This window comes from Chelonia mydas, chromosome 5, assembly GCF_015237465.2.
Source record: "Chelonia mydas isolate rCheMyd1 chromosome 5, rCheMyd1.pri.v2, whole genome shotgun sequence".
NCBI lineage: Eukaryota > Metazoa > Chordata > Testudines > Cheloniidae > Chelonia > Chelonia mydas.
In genome coordinates this window covers 106,943,874-106,963,075 of record NC_051245.2, presented here as the reverse complement: position 1 = coordinate 106,963,075, position 19,202 = coordinate 106,943,874, and the positions used below count along the sequence as shown (strand labels likewise).

Below are 19,202 nucleotides of genomic sequence, written 5' to 3'. Positions count from 1 at the left end.
GAAAGGAACGTATTAGTTCCTTAAATGTATGACTCCTGATACCAAGATTCCCACTTGAAATATTTCATAATTTTTTAAATCTTTTAGATATAAAAGGATGCATCTTATTTTCAATCCGCTTGGACGCTTTGCCTAGATAAGATATGTAGAGCTTTCCTTTTGAGAAGTAGAGAGTTGTATATATTGTATTTGTCATGGTTTAATTGAAATGCAGAAAACTGAAGTCTTATTTATTTACAGACCACATACTATGCAAACATCCTTATGCTGCTTCACCAATAAAGTCAGCACAGTCTTTCAATTGACCCCCCATTCAAGGTGTGAGAAGTCATTATGGCCCCAATTCTGTAGAAGGATCCACACAGCTAAAATTTTATGCATTTATGTCTAATCCCACTGACTTTCAAGATTTTAAGTTGAAAGTAAAAACTGTTTTCTAAACCTTGAAGACTTTTTTGAGTGCTAGAATGATGGATCTGTACTCAGGAGGAGGTGTTTTATTTTATTGCTCTGAGGAAGTCAGTAGAATGTTTGCAAAGTGAAACTTTAAGTTAAGAAAAACAAAAATTGTGGAATAAACTGTGTTGATACAAAATTGTATAAAACAAAAGATATTTTTACTCACAGATTGCAGCAGAGGAAAAGCAAATAGTATACAATTTATTTTTGTATAGACTGTTTCATAGCAAAAGTATCACAAAACACATGACAGCTGACTTGGATCTGTAAGTGAAACCACAAGTACGGAGGTTTTGCCTGAGAAAGAACTGTAGCACTGAGTCCTTAAAAAAACAACAAAAAAGTCCACACAAATAGATTTATTACAATGACTAACAGTGTGCAAAACTGCTTTCACCATCCTATACAAGGAAAGGAATTTAGAGAGGGAGACCTCAAAAGCAAAAATACTCATATACACCTATGCTAGATTGCCGCAGGAACTTTGGATAGGTTTCCAGTTCTGAAAAAACAGTGTCATAAATGTGGATCCTGCTAAGACTTAGACATGCTTAGCTTTATGTACTGTGAAGATTCCCACTGACAGAGTGGGTAAGTTAAGTACATGTGTAATTTTGCAGGATCTGGAATTTTTTTTTAAAAAATGGTGCCGGAAAATGGGTTAAAACTTAATGGATCCGTAAAGCTCCATGAAAACAACAGACCATGAAAACATTTTTAAACAGTGAAAAATAAGGATTTACGACAGTCTGATTAACTTTTTAATGAATTGGAAGAGTTGGAAAAACTCAGTGTAAATACTATACCCACTCAATTTTAAATCAATAAAGCACTGATGAATTCAGATCAAAGGTAATACCAAGAACATAACATGCAATTAAAAGTTAGGTTGTGTGTGTAGATGAAACAGAGTTCAATGCACTAATCATTCATGTCTAGAAGTAGTGGTTAAAATATTGTGCTGGTCACAAGTGGGAATAGTTTTGGCTGCATCCTAGTTCCCATTTACCTACATCACCAACACCCTTGTCTCCCGACCACACAATCTGATATAACAAGCAATACCTGCTCAAGACAGACACAGAACTACGTTCAAGGGTGTTTAAAGTCAAGGTTAAGGTGCACTTGTCTGCCTGTGGGCTTTAGTGCCACTCAGTAAATACGGCAAATTAGAGATTTGAGTCCCTTACTTTTGGCTTGATTCGTCAACACTTTCTTACAGGTGTAAGTGCTACTCTGCATAAGGCCTGCAGAACAGTCCTTTTATAAGTACTAATTCACCTTCAGTGTTTACAAGTAATGCCAGTGTGCTGTAAAACTTTTCGTTCTCTATTTTGTTTTCAATTAATTGTATAGATCTTCATAGCATATTGTACGTGATACCTACAAATCAAGGGAGAGAAAACCGTAATATGGTCTAGTGTAAAGATCTTATCTGTGTGACTGAGATGCTCATGTTACTCAGTAGTTAGGAAGCAATGAGAGAGTTGTGCAAGTCATTCCAAATGAGTGCCAAGAAAAAAGTTATACCACATCATGTCTTCTGTACATGACATATAAACAAACATTTCTTGACACTTTTTAAAATAGCAAGTGGCATTTAAATTTTAAAAAAAATCTAAACCTTAACAGCAGCATTCACAACCATACAATCAATTTAGCTGCATGGGGGAATGCCCGCATCTCCCAAAGTCCGTACTGAATGAGGTGCACATTGTGTGGGACAAGCCCACTTCATTTACTGTGGATACTGTATTGTGTATGGAGCCATTGCTTTACTCATCGTATGTCTTGCTTAAAAATGACTTGAATGTGTATTTAGCATACACACAATACTAGAAGATTCTCTGCATACACTTAAGGTTTGAAAATATACATATATATTATTTGAGGAATAGCAAGTGATCATGCAATTAAAGAGGATATTATCATGTACATGGATCGGTGGACAGAGTTAAGTTTATATGAACGTTTTCTTTGGCATTCACAATAATTTGGGGAAACAATACACTTAGGTCTTAATTTACCAGGACGAACGCACACATCAGAGGTGTTCCCATTTAGGAGTATAATCCCTATTAAAAGCACAGAGACATACAGAAGAGATTGTAACAGACGTTGTCAGTTTATCATTTGTGTTGTTTCATGTTTTCTTTTCCTTTCTTTAATAATAAAATAGCGGGGTTAATAATTGTGATTATTTTCGCTTGGTCTTGATGACAATATCCCCTAAGGCATGTAAAAGTATTCTTGTGACTGAACAGTGAGCCACGCTTCCAAGTTGGTAGTAAGAGAAACAGTCAGTCAGAGCTGGCCTACCATTTCTTGTTTCTCCAAACTAAATATTTTAAGTAACTTTTACAACAAAATTACTTGGCATCCAACAACTTAAAACTACCCCTTTCACCCCCATCAGGTTCAGGCAAAGAATACATAAGTATAATCTGGCAGCACAGCAGGCTGAGCCCAATGGCACAGGAGATATCTATGATGCCCTAATATAGTCTATACATAAAGACAGCTTCGGGGAGAGCCCTCAGAATTAACTTTGCACTTCAGCCCTGATAACGAGATTGACCTTGAGAAATTAATCTCACATTTGAGGATGATCTGCAGCTTGAAGATGCCAAAGCTGCAAGAGAAAAAAAAAAAAAACCACCCATAGACACACAATGAATTAGGGTTGTACAAAATCCTGTGTTTGAATCTACACAGGTTCCAAATGTGCTTTATGACACCTTTCCACACATCTCCAATTCGGACTGCTGCTGGGGGCCAAACCAGCTCCAGATCTGCTCTAACTTGAGCCACTGGTTAGACAATTCCAAGGAGCTGCTGTGCTGGGCAAGCTCACCAGCTAGGCAAACACTGTCCCTTCCATGCCCCAGCCCCGCACTGGGGTGGGGAGCATAGAACTGTCTACAACGGGAATCCTCAGCAGCTCTAAGTCTCCTGTCTGTGCAGCAGCACTAAGACTTCCAGACTCATCTTGGTGCAAACGCCTCTCTGAATTCATGCCTACTCTGAGTCTTCACATTTGAATGAGAATAGAAAGATTATCTGCATCAGCTGTGCTCCCTCTTCCCTTGATGCCATACAGCCTTCAGATCTTCCAAGCCCAGACAGCCAGCAACACCCTTTTTCCATTTGCTTCTTCAATGCAGATATTAGATCAGACCTTATGACAGATCTGAGCAACTTCCCTCAACACCTCTGCATGCAGAGGCTGATAAGGTAGCTGCTGATGCTGAGGCAATCAGCTGGGACTGCCTATGACAGGCCTCCACTTCTTAAATCTTGAGCAATTTAAGTCCATCATCAGGGAGCTGAAGATGAACAGGTAAAGGGAGCTAATCAGATTGGAACCGGTGTTGGGAATGGAGCCAGCCAAGCTACACAGTGACACAGAGCCTAATGAAATAAACTACACTAAAATGTAAGAAATCCTAACTTGACAAAATGGTGCCACACAATAGGGAGAAAGAGGAAGATGGTTCTGATCTTACTGCTACAGGTATTTGGGTATTTATTATCACAACGCTATCTTCTTACACAACCACTCACCAAACGAAGGAGTGTGTGCACAGCTCCAAGAGGGGCTGGTTTCTGGAGATTTTTGACTTGGCGTAGACGGTGCATGCATATCCCCTGAAGTAGGGGCCCCACTGACAATACTCAGAGGAGAATTATAGTAATTTGATATCTTTGATATCTGTTAAAATGACACCATAATTTCCAAATTAACATCTGGAAACAAATAACTCCTTAACTGAAAAACTTGTTAAAAATTGCTGTATATTATTCAGATTAAGAGGCTCTTTTTCATGTTATTGCCATGCACAAACTACTCTTCCAAACACATATATAGTCACAATACAATATTAAAGCAAATCTTACAAGTTATTATTTAAACAACATGAATTGCTGGATAAACAGTAGTTACGTGATGAGACATGGCTCATATAAAACTGATGGATTTTTTTAAAAGCTAGGCAAAGTCATAGGATTAATTGTCAGAGTGAAAGAGTACAATCCTGTGCTTAACTAGAATTATAGTGCACACTACCCCACAAAAAATCCATGCTCTGTTGGATAAGATGTTAATTTGATCCAGACCCTCTTTAGCAAACACTAACCATTGTGCCAAAGCTATGCTGTAGTTGTGGGCTGTGTACTATAATATGTCCCCTATGAACAGATTTCAATGACCTTGGGCTGGAAATGAACCCATGTCTGGAGAAAATAATGGCTAACGCATTAACTAATTTCACAGTCCTCCACACAAGGATATTTCCTTACTTAAGGCAAACTACACAAAAAATCTTCAGACTTCCAAAAGAATGAAGACAGTTGAGCTCTGGAATTGGTTATTTAGATAAGTCTAAACTGAAAACAGTTAAGCACATGGATATGACATTCTGCAATGTCTTATCTTTAGTTTGTCAAGGTTTTTAAATCCCTCTTGAGCTGGAGTACCATTTTTAGCTTGGCTAGGTCAGAATGACACTGAACAATATGAATGATGACACACTAGACAGCTATATGGACAGAGTTGTCATCAGCAAACCAGCTGTGCTAACACCTGTATGTCCTGCACAACTGATCTTTAGGAACAAGGATCAAGACAGACAGATTAGTAGGGAGGGAAAACAAAAGCAATTTACAAAATGTTAAAATTAAGGGGGAGAAGTGCTAATTTGAAGGAAGGGGAAAGAGAAGAAAATAATATTTCGTATTTAATATGAACAGATACAAAATATGATAGCTTGTTTCTTACTATAATTCCTTTCCAAAGCCATTTGGAAGCTTTAAAATTTAATCTATTTCCTTTGTAATTTGTTTGTTCCACGTGCACATGCACACTCATTTGCAGTAGGTGTCAGATGAACATTACTGGAGACTGAAGTAAAGAACAGACACTGCACCCACAGTCGCAGTTCCTGTTTCCCCACATTTTCCTGCCAGTGTCTCTCAACCCTGTCCAGAAAGAACTATCTCTGGGGGGTGAAGTTAGTTAAGGCAAAAATTTTGAAACTTGAATTCCTAAAATTAGACACCCAAATCAATACTTAGACTTCTAAATAATGTGGCTGATTTCCAGATGTGCTAAGCACCATGGATTTCATTTAAGTCAGAGGGAGCTGGTGTGCTGAAGCTCTTCTGAACATCAGGCCACTTTTATTTAGAAGCCAAATATAGATTAGGGAGCCTAGCTATAGGCACTCAAGTTTGGAAATGTTGGCCTTTGTTTTCTGGCCCAGTCAATCCTCGGTCTAATTGGTGAGACTGACTGCACCGTATCTGAAACGGGGCAAATGTTGGCTGGGCTTGCGAAATGAGGGCAGCTGTGCTTTATGGCCGGGGGAAGGGAGAAACGAGGTCAGGGACTGCTGCAAAGGGTGAACGGTGGTCAGCTTTGTGGCGCTGACTCACCCCCCAGTAATGTGAGGTCTGAAGGCTATAAAGGTGCAAGCCCTGGGCGTGGGAAGGCCCTTTGTTCCACGCATAGCAGACGCCTTGTCTCGTTTCCAGTTTGACAGATTTCGTGAGCTTGCACCAGGAGCTAGCAATGAACCCGAGCAGATGCCGCTGGCTCTATGGAACCTCGGCATATGATGTAGTCGGTGGCATGGAGATTCTTGGCTCCAGGCACACAGTTGAGCTATGCAAGAAGTTGTTTGTTAATGAGTTCTTTCAGTTTAAGGATCCAGAGTGCTGGTCACCTATACTGCCCACTGCAAAGGGTGGTTGTTGCAGTACCTGGTCAAGGACAACCCAGCTGCTGGTTCCCATTGACCATCCTGGCATGGTACAAGGGACAATGTGATCTTTCGGGAGAATGGGGCTTCACCTATTGGGGCTGCTATAAAAGAGGCCATAGGGAGATGTCTGGGAACCCAACTGGGTTGGGGAGAGGCAGCCAAGCAAATTGCTGGCACCTCCTTGTGTTGGATGTCCAGTGCAGGTACTCCATAGGGAAGGCATCCAGTGACCAGATAAATGGCCTGGTAAAGTACTTAAAAGGAGGTGCTGGATAAAGGAACAGAACAGGGGTGTGGGGGCAGGGTTGGGGGCTCCTATGATTGGTACAGCAGGGAGCCCACCTTAACCCTCCTACGAGGGGGGTGGATAGTAAGGTCCAAGCCATGGGTTGGCTAGGGGGACCTGGATGGAAAATGAAGGGGGGCTGGTGAAAGCCCCGGGTAATGATTTGAACAGACATGGATTTGCCTGCACTGTACACTTTATCCGCCAGGTAGTCCCAGACATCTATATAATAAAGTTGCGGCCTGATTAAAATCCATATCAGGTGTCTCCTGTCCTTCTTTCGGTACACCCAGACAATGCCAGTGAGTGTCACTTGCAATGGGTATTAGTGAAATGGACACTGCGAGCTGGATTGAAACCTTGCTGTAAACTGGATTTCTTACAGGCCATAAAACAATCGCCACAAAGTAAATGAATTTTTCACTACAGACTACACCCGAGGTAGCAGCCTAGCATTGGGGGTTCAAGACTTGCTATCACATTAGTAATTCTTAAAGCTATCCACAGTCCCACCTCAACTCCTCCTATCCCATTGTTCTGTATTCAGAAAAATAATTTAGCATTAAAACATATAGTAGAATCTCACCCCTGCACACACATAGTTGCATTGATTTTCTGAGGAGAAAAACAAAAAAGGGTTAATTCAAGCCTCCCAACTTTAACAGTGATTTTTTAAAAAAAATTATTACAGCTGAAGGGTCAAAGCTTGTTCTCAGTTACGCTTATGTGAAACAGCCCAGTAAGCCAATATATTTGTCATTTAGTCTTCTCTATAAGTTCTCATCTAGAGACCTTTAGACAACAGTACACTTTTACACACTAAACTACAAATGTAAGGAATCACAAGAAAAAATATCCTGTTAATATTTAAACTAATCTACTTTCCATATACATAAAGATACACACCAGTTGTACAGAATAGCTGCTACTTTTTTTAACCATTCTTTCTGACAAATTGTATCCCCCATATGCATTATAAAAATAAATACAGTTAAAGTTAAAATAAAAAACTAGCAAAGGGAAAGTGAAATTAGGAATAGAGGACAAGGTGAGGAGAGATGTTTTCAAGAGAGATTTGAAAAAAAGACAGTTGATGGGTATAGAGCAGGGGGTTCCAACACCGGTCCTTTGGTTCTTACATGTGACACTTGAATATGACTGTTTTAAGAAGAAATGTGTATGAATGTGATTATGAATTGAAAATGTAATGCAAAAAGGGATTTTGGTGTGGGAGGAGAATTGCTCCTGAGTGTTTCATTAGCACAGGGTGAAGCTGAATGCAGGTTAAGTTGAACAAGCAGAACTTTATTAAACCTGTGAACTGCTCTATAGATATGGATGAGTTGCTTCCAGCCTAACTCCCCGCGTTCCCTTGTTCGCACTGGTGACCCGTGTTTGATCTCTGAACTGTTCTCAACATGCCACTTTAGGAAGGGCAGCTGGGTTACTCTGTTAACAGGTGTAGGAACCTTGCTGGGAGATGCTAAATGATTTCTGCTAACTCACTGTGACAGGTGCAGCTCATTAACCGATCAGGACTAAAGGAGAGGCTTCTCTGGGCAGACAAACCTAGGGTCTGGGCTTGAGCATGTGTTGTTTATTTTGTATTAATTCATTAACAAAGCTAAACATCAAGAAGAGGGCAAGTTTTTGAGCCTACGCTGGCAATAGCGAGTGGTGTTGGATGAGGGTCAGAACACCACCAACTTACAAGGTGCATCTGGGTTAAAAGCAGTTAAGAGTATAGGGGGAGTGTTCACAACTTTATGGCCATTAATGGACTCATTGGGATGATTTGCCATGGCAGGATTGTGCACATGAAGTGTGGAAAGCCAGGATTTAGAGAGGCCTCAGAGAAGGGAGTTACAACAGTCACGTTGAGAGGAGATGTGAAATCAAGGCTGAGGATTTCAGCAGAGTTGGAGCTCAGCTATTGCTTTGGCTGGTTTTATGATTATAACTGGTAATTCAAGTACTGTGTTTATAAAGTTAGTCAGTAAAAAGAACAGGTTTAGCATGTGCAGTAATGTCGTATTACTAGGAAATATATAAAGTATTAATGAAATATGGTTTGTCAACTTAAATACAACACACATATTTATGCTAAAATATTTATGATCTTTTGAGTGGGAAATGTTTGAGAATTTTTCAAGTTTTTCATAATACAATTTTTAATATACGGTTAGATTTTTAAACAAACTTCTTTAAAAAGTTTGTCAAGAAAAGTATGAACAATTACATTTGAAGAGAAGAGCAAGTGTTAAGTATAACCTATGAAAAACTTGATTATTATAGCATACACTTCACTCTGGTATTAACTTTTACAACAATGAATTGAAGTTGAAATTAGAGTTTAGGAGAATTTTGCTGATCAGTGCAGTTAAATATTTTTTTTAAAAAACTGTGCTAGTCACATTTTTTCTATAGTTTATTTATTTAAATGAAAAATGGGTTAATCACGCCCTGGTATAGATGACCACTGTAAATACAGTTGTGGTTAATGCTATTTTGTTCCCAGTATGGAACATCTTACAGTATTTCCAGTCCCAAGCATTCAAAAATTATGAGTCAGGCCTTATAGTCATGTGGTTGGCTTAAAATCATGAGATTTTAAAAAAGGAGCTTCTTTTTATTTGCTTTCTGCTTTTCATATGTTTGGGGTACACTCAAGCCATGTTTTCAAACTTTTTTCCACATGCATAAGGGTTAAAAAATTGCCTTTTTTTTTTTTTTAAAGGAAATCCAAGATTATCATGTAACTCACTTGATTCCAGTCCACAAGTGGGAGTTTAAAGAAAAACAGCAAATATCACAAGTCACATAGTAAACTTATGAGAGATGGCAACATTGACTTTAGTTTAAATTCTCTGGCTCTTCCACTTTGTTGTGACACTCCAGTCAAAAAGGATCCGTCCTCATTATGGACACAAGAAACTTTTTTTATGTAATTGAAAAAACAAACAGTATCATATGCCATTAATATTTTAGATTAAACAAAGATGATTCTGTTATAAATTTTCCAATCAACCGTGCAAGACAGCTGCTATCCAGTATAAATAAAAACAAACATTTCAATGTATGACACATAAAAGAACAGCTACCTCAAACTCGGGGTGCCTTGACAAATAATTAAAAATGCAAACCAACACAGACACAAACAGTAGCCAGCCAACCAACCATAATCCACACAAAGAAACCAGTCCACAAAGCTCAAAAACTCTAACCCATTTCCCGACCCTCCAAATAATTTGCCTTCCACTGGGAGGATGAACAGAAAACTGCACTTCAGACCAAACACCAACCTAATAAAAGCAGACTTATCCAGAGCCTCAAAAGATACCTCCTAACCTGGAGAAGGAGGGCAGGGGGACTTTCAGATTATACAATTTTAGATTTTTTTAAAAGATAGATTTATCTAGTAAACAAAGCCCACCAATGCATATTTAAAAACTAGTTCAGAAGGAACCAAAAATTCTGTATGAAAAATTTTCAACATGTGTTGACAGCAAAAATGACAAAGGTTCTTAACATCTAAATGAAGGATAGAGAAAGGTCCAGCTTATCTGTCCGGATATAAATAATACTAATATTTTAGGATTTGTTGAAAGAAAGATCACTTTCCACCCAAGTAATCTTTCAGAGTATATCACTTCAACAGAGCCCCCTCCTCACTGTTGTCTGGACTATGATACCAGGAGTTCTGCAACCAACTTGATACACTGGGGTCTGATTTGCAGAAGTGCTGAGTATTCACAGCTGCAAATGGAGTCATACAGGAACTACGCTTTGAACATATAAAGTGCTGTATAATGCTGAGCACTTTGAAAAAATCAGGTCCTAGGTGTCTCAAATTGGACATCCAAAATTAGTGGAAACTTTTAACCTTTGTGCCAAAGCTCTGTCCTTGCCTCCGTGGGTCTTGTGTTTCCTGGTGGATTTTGCTAGCCTCAGAGGCTCACTGTGACCCTCTATGTAACCCTTCTCTCTCTAGGGACAAGGGTCACTGCCTACTGAGCCATTTTCATCATAAGCCAGCAAGGGAGGTGAGAAGTTATCCTTCCTTGCACAGTCTCTGTTGTCTCCCAGTCTCAGTGATTAATCACGGGGCAAATGGGGAGGGGGGGAGCCTGGGCCCACCCTCTACTCCGGGCTTCAGCCCAGGGACCCTAATAGTATCAGCTATGGTAGCTGACTTTTTAGAAACATGACATGTACAATTCCCTGGGCTACTTCCCCCACAGCAGCCCTCACTTCCTCAAGCTCCACTTCACCCTTATCTCAGGGCCTCCTTCCTTGTGCCTGATATGGTGTGTAGTATTCAGCCTCTCTAACAGCACAACTTCCTTCCACAGCTCCTGACATGCACCCCCACCTGACTGACTGGGAGGCTTTTAACTAGTTTCAGCCAGCCCCTGATTGGCTTCAGATGTCCCAATCAACCTAGCATTCTCCCTGCCTTCTGGAAAGTTCTTAATTGGCCCCAGGTGTCTTAATTGACCTGGAGCAGCTTCCATTTCACTTATCCTGGTACCAGGGATTTGTTTAGCCTGGAGCTAATATATCTATCTCCCACTACTTTTCTATAGCCATCTGGCCTTGCCCCATCACACCTTATTCTCTGTGCCTCAGCTCCCCATCCGTAAAATGGGGATAATAATGCTGCCCCCCTCACCTTAGGGGAGCATTGTAATAATGAATTAATGTTTTTTTTTAAGATACTATTGTGGTGAGTGCCATAGAAAAGCCCATGAGGAAATTTATAATTCTATCTTCAGAGCAGGGACTGAATAGTGTGCAGAAAATAAGAAATGGGGCCACACAGTGAACAGTGAGGATAATGCAAAACTGCATACTGATAGAGGCAGAAATCCTGTGAAAAATAATATGTGACAATGTAAACATAGACTGTCCTAATGCTTATACACAAGGGGGCCAAACCCTTAATTCTGTTGTTTCCTAACTTTTGAGTGCTTGACTTTCCAATCATAATAACGTTCTCTTAACATAGGGATGTCTGTGTATAATGAGTAGGGTTGCCAACTTTAAGTGCACAAAACTGAACACCCTTGCCCCGCACCCTTCCCCAAGGCTTCGCCCCTGCCCCACCCCCTGCTCACTCCATTCCCCCTCCCTCTGTCGCTTACTCTTCCCCACCCTCACTTTCATGATCATTTTCACTGGGCTGGGGCAGGGGTTGGGTGAGGGCTCTGACGGGGGGTGCAGGCTCCGGGATGGGGCCAGAAATGAGGGGTTCAGGGTGCGGGAGGGGACTCTGGGCTGGGGCAGGGGTTTGGCAGGGGATACCAGCTCTGGGCTCAGTGTGTGGGCTCTGGGGTGGGGCCAGAAATGAGGGGTTCAGGGTGCAGGAGGGGGCTCTGGGCTGGGACAGGGGGTTGGGGCGTGGGAGGGGGTGTGGGTTCCTGGAGCAAATTTGGGTGTGGAAGGGAGCTCAGGACTGGGGCAGGAAGGGGTTTGGAGTTCGGGCTTCAGGCGGTGATTACCTTGGGCGGCTCCCCGGAAGAGGCGCCATTTCCCTCAGCTCTGAGGTGGAGGCATGACCAGGAGGCTCTGTGCGGTGCACGCTGCCTCCACTCACAGGCACCAGCCCCACAGCTCCCACTGGCTATGGTTCCCGGCCAATGGCAGCTGCGGAGCCAGCACTTGGGGTGGGGGCAGTGCCTGGAGCCCCCCCATGCCACGCCTCCACCTAGGAGACGAGGGGGACATGTCGCTGCTTCTGGGGAGCCATGTGGAGCCAGGTAGGGAGCCTACCTTAGCCCCGCTGCACCAGTGACCAAACTTTTAACGGCCCAGTCAGCAATGCTGACCAGAGCCGCCAGGGTCCCTTTTCGCCCAGGTGTTCCGGTCAAAAATCAGACACCTGGCAACCCTAATACTTAGGTATAAGTTCAATTAGTGCCTACAGAACTATTAAGAGTTCCCCTTTAAGAAAAATAGGCTAGCTCATCCAGAAACTAGACCTACGAGTTCAACCCTTGTGAGTGATCAATTAGTGACAATTTGGAGCCTGAATACTGAACACTTGATGGCTGAACCATGCATGCTTAAATCAACATTACTGGACTCAGGTCCACACCTACTCCACCTTGCAGAAAATCTTGGTGTCTGAGGCCTTGTCTATATTAAAGGGAAAAGTCGATCTAAGCTACACAATTTGAGTTACATGAATATTGTAACTCTAAATCTAAGCTACGTTCATTTCTTACCGCGGGGTCCATGCTATGCAATGTCTATGGGAAACACTCTCCCGTCAACTCCCTTTACTCTTCTAGATCAGGTAGAGTGCAGGAGTCGACGAGAGAGCGATCAGTGGTCGATTTAGTGGGTCTTCACTAGACCCGCTAAATCAACTGCCAATGCATTGATCGCCACAGCATCAATCCTCTGGTAAGTGTAGACAAGCCCATAGATACATGATTTTCTACAGATTTTCTGTTCCGCGCATCAAAAAAAAATTTTTGGAACATGTAGATCTGTGGCTGTTGCATAAGTGGGTGTCTGGAAACAATTAGTATCTCCATGGGTTAGAAGGTCCTGCTTGATCAAGAGGTAAGGTAATGGTGTATTGAACAGAGAAACCAGGTCTGAAAACCTGAATCATTCCCTGGAGGAGAGATGAGTGGACATGTGCAGAGAAGAGAGACCACCTCTCCCTAGTGCTATTTCACATTTTTCCTCTACTTGTAAAAGAACGCCCTTTTGAGTGCCCTGATAATAATAGGAATAAAACAACTGCTTGCTTCTGTAGCTTGATTTGTATTCTATGTCTGCTTCATTTCTTCATCTGCAAAATTGGGATAAACATTTATACACCGCAGGGGTATGCTGTACAGATAAATTCATTAATGTTTGTGAGATGTTCAGACACCACAGTGATGAGGGCTACTACATTTCACAGACTTCCAGAGATAGGTCCAATACTTTGGCTTGGGTTTTCTGGGACAGGCCAAAGGACTTAGATTATGAATTATTTACAGCCATTACTATGATTTGCTGTTGTGACCGATACATCGTAAACTAGTAACGTTCTCACTGATTCTCAGTCTTCATCAGGACACACATGATTTCTTTCTACTCTATCAGGCAGGTGGCCCAAAAGGGGAAGAAACCTATTACTACTTGATAATTAGGAATTTAGGAGGTCAAGCAGCAGCAGAAGTTTAACTTCTTTTTCTCCTGTGCTGCAAAGCACAACGACCTGCTAGCTAAGTTGTATACAACTATAACTAACATAACAGGAAAGAAATAGGGAAAGGTACTGCTACTTCTCTCCTCAAAGAGAAGCCATGGTTCCAAGACCTGTTTTCTATAGCATCAGGAAAAGAACCGAAGGCATATGAAAGCATATCACTTATGCACCCTGCACCAAAAATTTGGAACCATGAAAGAATGGGCACATTGCACGCTTCCTACTTGTTGGGACTTGTGGTGTAGAAACAAACTCCCAAGACTGGAGATATTCAGAGGCAATTCTCTCTGGAGAGAGTAATTTATTTTAAGTGAAAAATAAGTAAACAGCAGCTTTTGAATATTCTGGTTGTTTCAAAAAATAAAATTTTAAGAAGGGTGTATGTTGCTCCTTGGGGTTTACATTTTGTGACGAGGAAAACTAACATCCTAAGATAGTAGAAATATATCTGATTTCCACTGTGTCATAAGGAAAAACACCCACAAACTGTCAATAGCATTTGTAATTTTAAAAAATGAGATATACTCAATACATTCAGTCTTGCTGGTATTCAAGATGACACTGCAATGCAGCAAAATAATACAAGCCAAAGGGTCCACTTTAGATTGCTATTCAATTTAAAAAGTGGTTTAAAATCACTGTGATGTTTTAGATTGTGCATCAGAGTTTACCCTTTTTTCTAATTCTATTTAATGATTACCAAGGATTAAAGTAGAGCACGAGAAGTCAAACGCTTTATGACCACTTGATATGGGCCCTTGTTGAATGACCTCTGCCTCACTCAGTGAATACACAGATCATTCAAGAGCAATTACACATAGTTTGGGATGATCAGTAGCATCCTAATTTACTTTAGCAAGCATAAAGAGTACTCAGGGGAAAGGGTTTGTAACAACTTTCACATTAAAAAAAATAAAAGGAACATACCTGTCAACAACAATATTAAGACATTTGACTTGCTGAACTGAATGCTTTCTGACAGGTTTCAGAGTAGCAGCCGTGTTAGTCTGTATCTGCAAAAAGAACAGGAGTACTTGTGGCACCTTATAGTCTCTAAGGTGCCACAAGTACTCCTGTTCTGAATGCTTTCTGGAGGCAAAAGGAGTTGAAGGGGGAGATCTTTTGATACTTTAATTAAAATTATGAATAAGTCTTTGTACCATTTTAACCACTCCCACCATCAGCCTTCCTGAAAATAAACAATTCCAAAAGCTTGGCATGACGTGAAATACAAATACAACTGAGATGAAAGTGCTAAATACATCACCTTCTGTAGGGTGGCTTCCACAGATTTCATATGACTGGCAATGAATTCTTTATCTCTATTAAAAGAAGGAAAAATTAAGCCTTAGTGAAACAGAGGCTTTAGTAAAGACAGGCTAATTTTCTGCCAATCCCAATATCTTATCAACAATTTCATGTTATAAATTTTTTTAAACAACCCAGAAAGTATTATTCTTAGATTCCTCCAGATCTTTTAACCCCCAAAATAAAGAAACGGGGATTCTGGCTCATTGGAGACAAGGAGGTCTTTTGAGTGTCTAAACTCATGCAGTACCGGAAGTACATAGACTGGAATTAGATGAGATCCTGTGAAGGCCAGCTTCAGCACTGATGCCACAGAAACCAATCACTCGATATGAGAATGTCCAGGGTCTGACTCTGTTGGTATCAATGCAGAGATAAGAGATGATAGTATAGGTACCAGGGATACAGCAGGGTCCAGTGGCACAGACCTCTTCGAGGCAGAACCTTTACTAGCTCGGTACAGCTGTCCAAAGAGGTCCTCAATACCAAATCTTTTTTTCAAAGTCTTAGGGCTTGCTCCATCATCAGTAATGCAAATTTGATATCCTGTTTTTTCGAGATCTGCTTTTGAAGGAAGTGCAGCTCTTACACATACTGGGGACATGAGTGTCTCCTAAAGAGTGGAGATACTGAGAACGTCCACCACTGATGCGCGTATCTTCCCAATATGAAAGACACCTCTTAAAGCTTCAGGATCCTGGCATACCCCAGAACAGAAGTCTAGAATAACCCCTCAATTGGGGGAAAATGAAAAAGAAGGAAAAATAATGACCCCCCAACAAACTACTAATAAGCTAAACTAACACTAACTACACTAGAAGCTAGGCTTGAGTAAGCGAGCACGCTCAACACTATCTCAGGCCAAACACAGTAGAGAAGGAACGGAGGGTAGGTCGCCCACGCAGTTCTGTAGAACCTCAGTACGGGGCATGAGGATGTATAGGGCGCATTCACAGGCCAAACGTGCACCGCTACTGAAAATCTCCAATCAAAGGTGCAGGGGTGCACATGCACTGAAGTGGAGCACCCATAGGGACACTACTTGAAGAAGAAGATACATTCTCCGACTTGTAACAGCCAAACAAAAATGCTCATGTTATTACAGATAGTGGAGCACTTGTCTGGGATTATTATATAAAATATACACTTAGTAGGCTGAACTAAGAGTTTTCTTTTTAGAGGATATATCACTGAATTTCAAAGAGAGAGAGCACTGTACTTTTGTTTTCTACCACTGCTTTATCTAGAGCTAAAACCCTGCGCATGAAAGTAAGAATTGATCTTTTGTCTGTTTTAAGTGATCTCCCTAAGGTCCCAGTGCTCACTTTGCTGCCATGCGGAGGGCACTCTCTGCATCGTGGATGCTCTCTTCCAGTCGACGCTTGTCCTGCTCCAGCTGGGTAAGATGTTTATTGAGCTGACGCAGAGATTGATCTTTTCTTCTCAGCTCCATCTTTGCCTCGGAGAGACTCTGCCAGCAGACAGAAAGCAGAGTTACTTGTCAGCCCTGATAATTAACTCCAATTTATGCCATAGGCTATTAAACAAAGAGGAATACAGACTGACTGTGAAGTAGATTTGGGCCATTACAAACCAAGGTTTTACAATTTTTCTACCAAAAGTATTATTTATTTACCAACACTACAGAAATCTAATTTTTTTAGTGCATCATACATTTATAAATGTTTTATAAACAGACAAAATGATCTGCTGAATTGAAGTCAGATGCTACAGGTACAATACTTAAACACCATATTCTGGGCACATGAAAATATCAGGAATATCATCTTTTTAAAAAACCCAAATAAATATTAAGTAAAAATACTTCGTACTAAAGCAATTTACGGATAAAAGAAAAAGAAAAATGCAAAGTATTGTTCATTTAAATATTGATCAGTATTACCCACCTCACGGAAATCAACAGAAAGGAGAGAGTCCAACATAAAAATAAAGAACCATCCAACAGTTTTTCTAGTGTGCAAAATCAGTGTTCACTAAACTGCAGGTTATGTCTAACACATCACATTATAGTACATCAACTATTTTATGACTTTTCTGATCTCCAACATATTTTGCATGTTTCTGTTCCCTAATGTGTACCCAACACTCTCTTACTTAGCATTAAAGCCTAGTGTTCAAAATTAATTCAGATTAAGTCAATAGATGTCAAATAGCACTGTAAATTGAACAATAAGAAACCTGACTAGCAAAACTGCAGTCAAGGTTTTTTCACTGTTTCTGCTATAATGTGATATAGTGATCATAACACCTTTCAATTCATTGCTCCAATTCTCCTTCTTCCTTTTGTTAGGAGGGATCTTTAAGGTTACAAACAGGAGTGTTAGCAATATGTTTACATTTTGGTAATATGTTGTTTCTGTATTTTTGCTTATGACCATCTATTTTGTCTCTTCAGTATGTAAAAAAAAATTAAAAAGGAGTTGGCTATAAGCTTACTTTTATGTTAAATAGAAAGTTTGCCACAAATTTTTCAAAACAATGTAGTGGGATTTAGCTGTGCAGTTGCAGGGCTAAGTCCTTGCATGCTGGCTTTGCAAATTTAGGGGATACATTCTCAGTTCTGGAGCCAGGAGTTTTTATATTTGTATAGTAAATTACATTTCCATAGTTACTTCTATCTAAGGATTTCAACATTCTAGAAACTTTAATGAGTTAAGGGTCTGCTTTTCAGAATCACTGAGCACCCACAATTCCAACTAAAGTCAGTGGGAACTGGGGACACTCAGCACTTCTGACAATCAGGCCTCAGATATATGGGAAAGTAGGCAACTTCCATCTTACAAATGGGAAGCTGAGGATCAGAGAGGTTAAGGTTAAGGTTAGCAAATCTGTAGCAGAGCTGGGAGCAGAACCTAGATCTTCTGATGCCTGTAAATAGTAAGATTTTGCTTCTCCTAAAAAAGAAAATCTGCTTAGTCGAATTGTTTGATCTTCAAGTTAGAAGAATATCTTCCTGATCAATAAATAAATAAAATAAAAGGACAAATGTATTGCTCTAGAGTTCTGTTTTTGAATTTCTGGAAGGTAATCATTCATTTAAAAAAGAAATGTTTTACGTCTTTTGCTTCCATTGTGGACTAATCCCTTTTGAAATTAAAAAAGGAATCATGTACATTGGCCAAGATAGAGGGGTTTTAAAAATTGCTACTACATGTATAGAATATTCATCTTTCAAATATAATTTTAACTAAACATTTAATAATAATGATCCATACCTTGCAAACTTTTCAAAAGGGCTTCTGAGTGTATTTTGTAACTTCATATTAAGAATGTTCTGTACAGTTTATATTCTGTATCCATAATATTGAATGTGGAGTGCCACGAACATGCATTCATAGCATACTATGACTGTATGTTAAGAAAAGTATACACAAAAGTCTGGTAAACACTGACAGGGCACTGAGAATATAACCAATCTGAAGATACCTCAGGCTTGCTAAAAGTCAATAGCACTTATATCTTTCTAAATACAGCCAGACACAATTGTCCCAAAGAAAGGAAATTAAAGAATATAAAACTATATTGAAATAATGTCCACCTGCAAAAGAAATGAAATTCAGCATTTAAAACTAAAATGTCACACCAAATCTGTTTAATTTTGTCAATGCTTAGGTACTGTAGAATCTGCTACTCTGTTTTATGAAACCTTCTCTCAAAGTCAGCACTACCAAGCCAATGTTTCAGCATTGAGCCAAAATGTATTGCATTGCCAGAGAAGCCCTCTTTTACGTAAGATATAGATTCCAAGCTCAGATCACTTGTGGTTATTAAAAATCCCATGGAATTCTTTATAAGAGTAGGGGAGACCCTCATTGGGTCTCATAGCCCAGGCTCCAACCGGAGTGGGAATGTCTGCACTGCTATTTTTAGCCCAGTAGCTTGAGTTCAAGTCAGCTGACCTGGGCTCTGAGACTTGGTGCTGCAGGTTTTTCTTTCCAGTGATGCCATCCTCTCAGCCCCCTACAGGGCTTGTTAGGCATGTTTTCCACAGGAGGGCTCAGCCTCTGTGTGGGGGTGAAGAAAAGGATCAAAAGCCTCAGAGGGGTTTAACAACACAGACTCTCTTATGACAATGTTAGAGGGTTAAGGGGGAAGCAGAGAATGACATTGTTGCGGAGCAGATTGACTCCCCCCAGAGTTCAGAGGTTACAGTGTT

The 19,202-nt window shown here is 40.4% G+C and overlaps 1 protein-coding gene across 33 annotated transcripts in view; it reads right to left on the bottom strand.

Annotated features, from left to right (window-relative positions):
- The window catches only part of CCDC171 (coiled-coil domain containing 171), a 258,335-nt gene that overhangs the window by 100,128 nt on the left and 139,005 nt on the right, over window positions 1-19,202 (bottom strand). For 30 of the 33 annotated variants that reach the window (XR_006290939.1, XR_006290938.1, XM_043546855.1 and 27 more), the window contains 2 exons: window positions 16,351-16,496; window positions 14,985-15,039 (listed from right to left, as the gene is read on the bottom strand). The exons of 2 other annotated variants lie outside the window; for them this stretch is intronic. Coding sequence is in view for 29 of the 31 variants with exons in the window: in XM_043546855.1 (XP_043402790.1) it covers window positions 14,985-15,039; window positions 16,351-16,496 (201 nt within the window). In the remaining 2 variants the exon portion in view is untranslated. Of the gene's footprint in view, window positions 1-14,984; window positions 15,040-16,350; window positions 16,497-18,921; window positions 19,051-19,202 lie in introns of those variants that run through there. One more of the 33 variants, XM_043546874.1, reaches the window with a different exon arrangement.